Source organism: Tenrec ecaudatus, chromosome 2 (genome assembly GCF_050624435.1).
Source record: "Tenrec ecaudatus isolate mTenEca1 chromosome 2, mTenEca1.hap1, whole genome shotgun sequence".
In the NCBI taxonomy this organism is placed as follows: Eukaryota; Metazoa; Chordata; class Mammalia; order Afrosoricida; family Tenrecidae; genus Tenrec; species Tenrec ecaudatus.
The window spans coordinates 123,940,517-123,951,899 of NC_134531.1; the positions used below are offsets into that span (position 1 = coordinate 123,940,517).

An 11,383-nucleotide genomic window follows, 5' to 3' on the forward strand; every position below is an offset into this window, starting at 1 on the left:
TTACAACGTGATACCTTAAAATAGCGTAAGCAAAACAGAAAAGTGTAATTACAATGATACAGTGGATTCGTTGTCAGACTAATTTATTCATCTAGGTGGCTGCAATCACATCATACTGAATAAATAAATAAACTCCTATGTTGTTCAGTGTGTTCTCCATATGGTGGTGGCATGGGGGACTTCTCATTCTTTCTAACTTTGTCAGACTTCCACTAAGTACTTATTTGTTTTCAATTTTTAAATATTTAATATTTAACAGAGGAGGGATTGATATAGCAAATGAAACCACAAATGAATATTTTTCCCAATTACTTAAGATAAATATTTTTTAAATCATTTTATTGGGGTCTCAAACAATTCTTATCACAATCCATACATACATCCATTGTGTCAAGCACATTTGTACAGTTGTTGCCATCATCATTCTCAAAACATCAGCTTTCTACTTCAGTCCTTGGTATCAGCTCCTCATTTTCCCCCTCCACTCCCACTCCCCCCTCCCTATGCACCCTTGATAATTTATAAATGATTATTATTTTGTCATGTCTTACACTGTCTGATGTCTCCCTTCACCCACTTTTCTGTTGTCCATTCCCCAGGCATGAGGTTATATGTAGATCCTTGTAATAAGTTCCCCCTTTGCACCCCACCCTCCCTCCACCCTCCAAGTATCGGCACTCTCACCATTGGTCCTGAGGGATCATCTGTCTTGGATTCCTCATGTTTCTAGTTTCTATCTGTACCAGTGGTCTAGCCAGATTTTTAAGGTAGAATTGGGATCCTGATAGTGAGGGGTGGGGTGGGGAAAGCTTTTAAGAAATAGAGGACAGTTATATGTTTCATCATTGCTACCCTGCACCCTGACTGGCTTATCTCCTCCCCACAACCCTTCTGTAAGGGGTGTCTAGTTATCTACAGATGGGCTTTGTGTCTCCACTCTACACTCCCCCTCATTTACAATGATATGATTTTTTTTTATGCCTGATACCTGATCCCTTTTACCCCTTGTGGTCACACAGGCTGGTGTGCTTCTTCCATGTGGGCTTTGTTGCTTCTCACCAGATGGCTGCTTGTTTACCTGCAAGTCGTTAAGACCCCAGACTCTATATCTTTTGATAGCTGGGCACCTTCAGCTTTCTTCACCACATTTGCTTACGCACACATTTGTCTTCAGCAATCATGTCAGGAAGATGTGCATCATGGACTGCCAATTTAATAGAACAGAGTGTTCTTGCACTGAGGAAGTACTTGAGTGGAGGTCTAATGTCCATCTGCTGTCTCAATACTAAACCTACAAATATATGCACATAGATCTATTTCCCCACCCTCCTATATAAATATATTTACATATGTACATGTTTGTATTTAGACCTCTATATATACCCTTTATCTCCTAGTTATTTCCTCTATTTCCTTTTACTCTTCTCTTATCCCAATATCATACTTAGCCTTCACCTGGGTTTCCGTAATTTCTCTTGGTTATATTGCCCTTGCTGGATCCTACCAGGGCTCTCACACCCTCCTTGCCACTAATTTTGATCACTTGTTGCTCCTTTGTCCCTAGGTTGGTCAACACCACCCCCTTTCCCCAGCCTTTCCATCTCCCATGCCCCCCCCCCAGAACCATCAGTCCTATTGTTTTCTCCTCCAGACTGTTCATGCAGCCTATCTTATCTAGATAGATCTTCAGAAATACTAATATACACTAAAACACAAGGCACAATAAGACAAAGCAACAAAAGCGAACACAATAATTACAGCAAAAAAGAAAACCACTGACCCAGAAAAGAAAAAATAATTTAAAAGAAAATATTTACATTTTTTTAAAAGAAAGAAAAACCTGAAATAGATCGAGGTCTGATTTTTGACCTCTAGGCATGTCCTCCAGTCAAGATAAAGTTATATAAGAGATAAAATATCCCAGCTTTACTTGATAACCCCCAATGTGCATAATTCTTCCTCTTTGTCTAAGGTTAAAAACTGTCTTTAATTTTTTGTTTTGTTTATTTATTCTCATGTCTCATGTGGTGTGGTGAACTGTTCAGTGTGGCTTTTATAGAGATAGTCTTTGTACCTCCCCTAATCCACCGGCTAGGACCATGCCAATTGGATCTATTTCTTCCTTTCATGATAGGCATGTGTAAGAAAAGGTCCTGGAAGATGATGATAGGATTCTATAAGTCTGTTTTGAGTAATTGTTAATAGGATTGATTTTGATGATAAAAATATGGAACTTTACATGAGGTTTGGTCCATATTGCCATCCTGCTATGTAGAATATGAGCCATTGGCAGAAGGATGTGGATTTCACTGCCACTGACAAAGATCAACCCAGTTGGAACATATTCTTTGGTCCCTGAGGTCCCAGGTTATCAAGCATCCATGATTCAGGACGCCAGGGAAGCTGAATGGGCGAGTCAGAGGACCAGTAGCTGCAGACTCCGGAGCCGGAGTATAATAAAAGAGGGTGGTGTTCCTTTGGGCAGGTGGTTCACTTGAAGAGGTGGCTGCCTCCAGACAGTTGTTGAGGGAACTGTGTACACTGACTTACCGAGCTAGAATTGAGTGCCTGGGGTTAAGGCTAATAGTGGCGTCGTGTGCCCTTTGAGCATGTTTTGGTAATGCTATAAAAGAGCTTTAAAGCATTGTCCAAGGAGGCCAGGAAACACAGGGCCATGTATCTGAGAGGCCAAAAGCCAGGGAAAGGCATACTTGTCAAGAGGCAATCTTGACTCTTCACAGGGAGATTTCTGATCCTGAATTGTAATATTAATTTCTCTATAATGGAGCTCTGGTTGAGTAGTGGATTGCACATTGGAATGTTAATAGCCAGGTCAGCAGTTAGAATCCAGCGGCTGCTGCATGGGAGAAAGATGAGGCTGTCTAACTTGTAAAGAGTTACAGTCCTGGAATCCCCTAGGGGCAGTTCTTCCCTGTCCTATAGTCAGCATCCACTCCATTGCCGTAGTTTTTTGAGGTACTTAAAAGAGCCCTAGTTATAGGTTGGGCTGCTCACAACATGGTCAGCAGTTCAAAAGCACCAGCCATTACGCAGGAGAAAGACAAGTCTTTGTACGCCTGTAAAGAGTGACTGTCTCAGAAAACTGCAGTGCTAATTCTACCCTGGCTTGTTGGACAAACCATGAAACAAGGTACTCAAAGGCAGTGAGAATTTATATTTAAATAAGGAGTACCTGTGGCGTAGCGAGTTACAATTTGGGCATCGAACCCCGTGTTCGGCAGTTCAAAATCACCAGTCTATCCTCAAAAAAAGGATGAGGCTTTGTACTTCTGTAAATGTTTACTGTTTCACAAGCCTACCGGGACAGTTCTGCTCTGTCTTAAAGGGTTGCTATGAGTCAGAATTGCATTTAGTTTGGTTTTTATATTTTAAGAAGCAAAATGTCATGGTGCCTTTCTGTTAGAACAGAGCAGAACACCGCATGAGACTGTCACTTCATAATTATTGCTCTGATTGAGCCTCTTGCTGTAAACCTTTATGAATCCAGAGCATAGTGTGTCTTCCTCCATTTCACTAGCCCTCAGCTTGCTAATCATGATGTCTTTCTAGGGCCTAATTCGCTTTGTTTCCTGATGGCATGTACAAAGAAGCGCGCAAGAGTTAAGTCTCACTACGGTTGCTTCTGTCGTCCTGCGTAATTATCTGGTGAGATTTCCAGACTTGGGTGTTAAGAAATTTCACTCCACTGCCTCTCCACAGTGGTATTACCTTGCATATCAATGGAACGCAGATAAACATCTAATTGAGATCTACATTCAGCCAAGATTCATCTGGCTTCAGCAATTATCATCGCTGGTTTTATGCTCTCTATTCTCCCCTATGGCTCCAGCAGTTCCCTGTCCATGTGCTGGTACGACAGCTCTTTGTTTGCTTGTGTTTTAAATTGACTTCATCAGATTTGACCTGCATGCAATAATAATGATACTGCTCTGTAAGTTCGCTTTGTGGAGAGTCTTCTTTCTGTGAAATGTGCACAAACTGGCACCTCCTCCAGTCAATTGGCCAGACAACTGGCTTCCAGTCTTCTGGGTATAGACTAGTGCGTGGTTATGGAGCTGCCTTCGTTTGTTGAAACATTATAATTGATATTCCATCTACTATTTGACATTCTACATCGTCTTCATCCCTTCATTTCAGCTTGGACTTCTTTCTCGACCAACCTTTTAAAAGATTTGAATGTCAGCCAATTATTTTAGTAGAGCGGCTGTGATCTCCGTCTAGCTTTACCTAATGCTCTGTGCATCATTCAGTAGTTTGCCAGGGGAATACTTCCGCAGTATAACCTGAGGTTTGTATTTTTTCTTCATTTCATTCATCTTCAGAAGTGCTGTGTGTGTTCTAACCCTTTTATCCAATTAAGATAAATATTTTGTTTCCACAAACTTGATATTTTTCTATTAAAACATCAAATCCCTGAATGCAAGTCATCACTGTACTTTCCAGAAGTGCGTGAAGTTAGGACTTCATGAATGTAATTTATATTCTGGGTCACACAGCATAGAAATTGTAACTCTGCCCCTGCCCTCACTCCCTTCTGACCCAAACTATGGACTGCTCTCTAACCAAGCAGAAGACAATGAAATAAGTGGGTGGTGTATTGAAGGAGCTCAAATCTCATGTGTATACTCTGCTGAAACAAAAGGAGGATCAATCCAGAAACAATGGCCGGAAATGTCAGTGCAAGGCCTGACTGCTGTAGGTCACTCCCAGAAGAAAGTGCTCACCTTTGCACAGTGCACAGGAGCCGAGCATCCATGAGCACAGAGGGCTTTGAGCTTATTGTGAATTTTTAAAATGGCATCACCATAACATGTATTTAAATATAGTTTTTGTTTTGTTTTAGGATAGGACAAAAAAAAAACCCCAAATCCCCAAAATCTGTGCTTTCCAGATGGAATGAAACAATTCAGTATGGTATACTGAGGCATTTAAAAATGTCTACTATTTATCAAAAGACTAAATAGGATAAATCTGTCCCACTGCTGTATGTCCATTTAATACTGAAAATGTGTATTAAAGGTGTAGGGGCCCTTACTTCTAGTTGGGTCGCTAACTCTGCCACAGAGACAATAATGCAGAGTAGCCTTCCCGCAGCCCTTTCTGTGATGCGGGCAGAAAGCCCGCCGCATCCAGTGACTGTGCCGCCATCTTGGCTGTTGCGCGCCTCTCAGATGCCCTCTTCGTCCCGGTGCTATTCCTACTCAGGGTCTTAGCACATGTCAATACTCATTTTGTCTTTTGAATTTGCTCTTTGACATTTTCCTTTCAAAAAATTCATTTTATTGGGCACTCATAGATATTATAACAATCCATAATTCAATTAATCAAACATAATTGTACAAATTCTGCCACAATCAGTTTCAAAATGTTTTCTTTCTTCTTGAACAATTCGATATCAGCTCTCCTTTATCCCCTTCCTCCCCCAACCTACTCCCCAGGAACCCTTATTTTTATATTATATGCTATTATTTTTAAACTTTTAAATTCTTTATATTTTCCGTATCATACACCATCCAGTGGATCCGTCCACCTACAATGCTGTTACTGGTCCCCTTGCACCGGGTTAGTCAGTCATCATTCTGTGATTCGTCTTTCAACATTTCATTCGTGCTCGCTACCAGCCTTGCATGAAGGCCAAGTTTCAGAGTCTCCTGACACCCCCTTTGGACATTTCTTCTTTCTTGTTTTTTTAATGTCCGTTTCTTCATCTATGATGTTCTTGGTGTCATCACACAACCTATCTGGTTTCGGTCATTAGTATTCAGCATATTACATCTGTCTTGAGAGAGATGTCATACTTTGCTCTCATGGCCTTCTTTTAATTCTCTTCAATTAAGAGGGGAAATTGATGGTCGGCCCCACAGTCAGCCCCTGACCTTGCTCGTCCCTAGATCACACAGCGCGGTGTCCTCATAGCCCGGTACCTTTGCCTGTGTCCTGGAGGGGGAGGGTTGACCTGGGATCCCTGCTTGCTGTGAAACGGACAAGGATCTGCATCTGTTTGCTGTGATTCCGAGCTCTTCCCACCTTTCTGTCCTCTCCTCAGTTTCTCTCAAGATATGGAGACAAGGGGTGACGCAGACAGGTAAAACGCCATGAAAGCGCAAATGTAACCTTCACTAATTTGTTAGATTCATAGCTGTTTCCCTGGCTCTCCTTCCTGACCGTTCTCTCTTTGCACTGGGAGTCGCCGATGGTGAAACAGCTTTCCCCGGCCCGCTTCCCGGGCCCGCTCTGTCTTTGGAGAACTTGAAACTTCCTGCATTTCAGTTTGCCTGCTTGTCCTGAGATCTAAGTTCTGGCTGTTGGTCTCCAGAAAAGTGATAGTTTTACAATGGAGCTAGTGTTTCCACGCTCTCAAGTTGGTAACAATGTTTCTCCGAGCTCTGCACGTGATAGGAAGAAGGAAACCTGCTGGCCTCTTGCTTTCCTAAGTCTGTGATATTTATACACCAGGAGTCCAGCTCCGATGGGTAGAGCTGAGTAGGAATATAGCATATATGTAAATGGTATTTTATATCTTAAATATGTGCAATCATACATTATCAAACAATTGTTACTTTAAGTTATGGTAGATTTTTGTAAAAAATATTTCACACAAATTATAAGCAGCAATGACACTTGTCGTTCATGTTTATCAAGGATCCCATAGCAGTTAAAACCATAAAATTGCTTCGATTACCTTTCACTTTGGGTCATTCTTCAACACAATTACCTTGTCCTTTCTACTAGGTGGTTGACCAGATTGATACCCTGACCTCTGACCTACAGCTGGAGGATGAGATGACCGACAGCTCCAAAACGGACACCCTGAACAGTAGCTCCAGCGGCACAACAGCTTCCAGCATAGAGAAGATCAAGTTGAAGGCCAATGCACCTCTCATTAAGCCCCCAGCAAACCCATCTGCTATCCTCACAGTCCTGAGAAAGCCAAACCCACCACCACCGCCCCCACGGTTGACACCTGTGAAGTCTGAAGACCCCCAAAGGGTGGTACCCACTGTCAATCCCGTACGGACCAACGGCACCCTTCTGCGAAATGGAGGCTTACTCGCTGGACCAAACAAAATCCCAAATGGAGACATCTGTTGCATACCCAACAGTAACTTGGACAAGGCTCCGGTTCAGCCTCTGAGGCATAAACCTGAGAAAGACAGGTGTCCCCAGGCAGGGCCTCGGGAAAGAGTCCGCTTTAATGAAAAGGTGCAGTACCATGGCTATTGTCCTGACTGTGATACTCGGTATAACAGAAACAATAGGGAGGGCCACTTACACAGTGAAACTGTCCACCCACCAGGAAAGCTTCCCCTCCCTCCTCCGCCCCAGCTCCCTCCTTTTCCACTAGAAAATGGGGGGCTGGGGCTAAGCCACAGCAGCAGCTTCCCCCCTCCCAGACCTGCAACTGTGCCTCCTCCCACTGCACCCAGACCACAGAAGACCATCCTGAGGAAATCAACCACTACAACGGTGTGATGTATGCCATTAAAAAATAGATAACAACTCCTTTTTAATTTCTATATTATAAACACAAAATAATAAGTAATGAGCACTTTCTACTCAAGCAATAAAAGCCCAAATATATTAATTCTGCATTCAGAAAAGTGGCATAAAAATCACCCGGTAAGTATGCAGTACATTGTTTATATCCTGAGTATTTTAAGTGTTTTATCATCAAAACTCAGTGAATAATGAAGAAATGACTATATTATTCTTGCCATTGACCTTTGACAAACTGTGACCTACAGATTTACAGTAAATTGATCTACTCTAAAAGATGGGATTGGATTCACTTTTTTCATGTTAACTCATCTATGCATCAAAGCCATGTCATACTCTTCACTTTGATCTCAGACTTTTTAATAAGAGATTTTAATACTGAAGTACTATTTTGCTACTTTTTTTCTAAAGATGTTTGTGACTAGTTTTGCAATATTAAATGCTGAAAACAATACCAAAAATATTTTCTATATTATACAATTATGATTATATGTTGAGTTTTATATGCAACATAAGATTTTGATCTGTGGAAATATTATTATGTCAATAAACAGCAGTCAATGATGATAAAGTCAATGGCTCCTCAGAAATAAAGCAGTGACTCACTCACTCCCTTGTTGATCCTTACATGAAAATAAAAACTCTCACGGCAGGGCTCGGGGAAGACCCATATGAGTGTTTGTCAACATGTTCCCTGAAGCATGAGACTCCACGTCATACGGACTCATCCTCCATTTCCAGATCCTTTCAGCTCCTCTCAAAAAGAAAGTAGAAGCAGCACACTGATGCCCATGACATGTTCTGCCCACAACATCAGCACGCACTCTCTCTTCCCACGAGAACCCATATTTTTAGGAGAATTGTAGAGAAAAATATAGTTGCCTCTGATAACAGAATCTGTTCAGCATTTGCCTTAAGCTGAGCTCCCTCAGAACTATGAAAGTGCCTTGATTCTTTTACTCCACAGAAGAGAGAATTGTTTTATCTTCGCATTGAATCACCATCCTTTTTTTCTTATCTAAAATATCAATTTAGGTCATTTCCCCAATGCATGGGCCAAGTAAACTTCACAATTTCATTGGTTTGGACTGATTGGATGGTATTCCCTTGAAATAGAAATGAGTTTATTTCCCTTGATTCTTGAGGAGAGGAGTACACCTGAATAAAAGTGATCTATTAAGTAGACAGAAAGAAACATTGGCATACAATCAATATTATTTAATACCCATAAACAATTGAATGAAATTAGAACAAAATATTCTAAAGTAAGGAGAGTCATCTTGGTAGATATTTGTTGTGTAACTTGATACAAAGTACACATGTATTCTGATCTAACGCATTACTATATCACTACAGAAATGTAGTCTTCAATCATTTATTTGCTGGGTTTTTTCTATCATACAATGTGTAATATAGTTTCAAACAATTTTCTATGAAATGCTTATATTTTAGACAGTGAAAAGTAGGGGAAATAGGCTTTCACTTTGAAAAGCGCACTCCCACATGTGTGACAAATGGATGATGCCATGTTTGACATTTACGTAGAATGTGATGTGCATTGCTCGTGAAGCGAAGGCAGGCAGGATAGACCCGGCTTTCCAAAGGTTACAAAACATAAAACCACTAGCCAAGAAAGGATGTCTTCTAAAATGTATGCACTAATATCTGTAGGTTTGATGAATATGGACTCAATAAGTGACTAGTGGAATAAAAACGTATGTTAACTTTATAGTTTCATTATGATCTAGATTTAAGCTGCTCCTTTGAAAAGCCCATCAAGTGTTAGTGCATAGATTAAGGAGCATCGATTCTAAGAGCATATGGTTCATCTTCTTTCCCCAGTCAGTTACTGTGAACGAAAGAGCACCTGGAGGCTGAGATTTTGATCCATGTTGTTGTTTGGGGAGCCAAGCTAAATTTCAAGGTCGAGCTTTCTACCTGCTGCCACCAGCTGCTTTGGACACATCGGGATCCCTGAAGAGAAGAGAAACGCTCTCTAGAGTCTCTGATGTAAATCTTTAGCAAGGTCCTGCATTCCACCTTTCTCCCATAAAGTAGTTGCAGTGTAGGAATGGTTGAGTTCTGGCAAAAAAAAAATCCCAATATTTAACCCAGCACAGCAGTCATCCACCAAGTTGGGAACGTGCTGACGAAAATGCCGGAAGGGATCAGAATCTCTAGCCCACGTGGCTACATACAGCCTCTGAATGTCAAATTCATGTTTCCTTCTCGAGGTACAATACGACCTCATGAAATCTTTCTTTTCTTTTGATTATAGCATATATTAAAAGTATGACACCTGCTAACATTGAAAACATCGATAAATGATTATTAACCTAGGAAGCGCTTCTGAAAAATGTGTAGTTATTGGCCTTACTCTATTTATTATAATTTATGTATAATAAGAATATATGTTAAGTTATTGTAGTGCTGATATTTTAAAAATTTTATTTGCTCCATATACTACTTCCATTATTTTATTTAATATGTTGAATTAAATAAAATAAAACTTTAAATGCTGAAAGTTATGGCTTTACATGTATGTAAACTTGCAAAATACGGAAAACAGTTAACACAGGGCATCATAATATTTTCCTATCAACTTATAATTAAAGTGTCAGAAATGGCTACACAGTACTATAGTCAGTTCATATAGCTTTCAGATTTTAAAATTGGAAGTTTAAACTCTTTATTAACCCCAAATCCACACTCACTGCCATGAGGTTACTGCCGACTCATTGTGACCCTACAGGACAGGGCAGACGTGCCCTGTGGATTTCTGAGACTGTAACTGTGTATGGGAGTACAAAGTCTGGGAGTAGAAAGCCCTGTATTTCAAACTACATATAGCATCAGTTAAATTATCATGAAAATACATAATTTCCCTCTCTGAAAAGCTCACAGCAGAAATGTTTTCTTCAAACTTTTAATAGTTGTTATGTAATTTACAATATGTGCTTCACACTTTAGTTGACACATATAGGGAGCTAGTACCCAAACTCTTGAAAGTGCTCTTGCTGTGAACTATAAGCGGGTAGTGACCTCTGTAGAACAGTAGACAGCATGACTCAATGGGAGGACACATATACACCAATGACTATGAGACTCAGTAATCACATTGACCTAGGACATGCTTGTCTTTTCATACACACATTCCCCCATTTTAGGGAAGAGGGGTTATTATATATCTATGGATGAAAGACAAAATGAGCAAAATCTATTGTCTCCTCCTCAAAGCGATAGCAGTCCTAAAAGAAATCAAACTAATGTTTTGTCCAGTGCTTTGGCAAAATTGAAAAATAGATGCACAAAAGTAGGATTTGGTTCCGAAATGAAACATTTCTCACTCTTCAATTTTTTTATGTCTACCTTTAAACCGCCTCCCGTGAGTTGAATGATTGCTTTCCCACGAACATCACCATCATTAGCGATGGCTTTATTAAACTAACCTAGCGCGTGTTAGAATTATGCCTGTGCCACAATGATTCGACGATGAACGAACAAGGCCCTGCATTTTGCAGCTTTCTGTGGGCACATCAGGGGTAGTTTCTAGCCTGACCAGAGAAGCAGCCACAGTCCCTGAACCTGTGCAGGAGCTTTGCTCTGCAGGCTCTAGTTAGAGCTGACTTTGGATGACCTTATGAAGAAAACTCTAAGTAGTTCCACATCTATTGGCCCTGGAAATGGTATACTAAAGGATGAATCATTGTCTTTACGAAATCATTCTCCCCTTCCCATGGAATACATTCTGTAACCCAATGTAAATCTTGTGACAGGGCAGAAAATCACATTTGTTCTCTTAATTTTCTCTTGGAGGTACATTTTCCTATGCGTACACTCAAATTTGTAGAGGAGATTGCAGTGC

General features: G+C 40.6%; 1 protein-coding gene across 2 annotated transcripts in view; it reads left to right on the forward strand.

Moving 5' to 3' along the window:
- The window catches only part of PRR16 (proline rich 16), a 237,955-nt gene extending 228,071 nt beyond the window's left edge, over nucleotides 1-9,884 (forward strand). For both annotated transcript variants that reach the window (XM_075541429.1, XM_075541430.1), the window contains one exon: nucleotides 6,754-9,884. In XM_075541429.1, coding sequence (XP_075397544.1) covers nucleotides 6,754-7,494 — 741 coding nt within the window. In that variant the 3' untranslated portion in view covers nucleotides 7,495-9,884. The remainder of the gene's footprint in view (nucleotides 1-6,753) is intronic.
- Nucleotides 9,885-11,383: the final 1,499 nt, after the last annotated feature.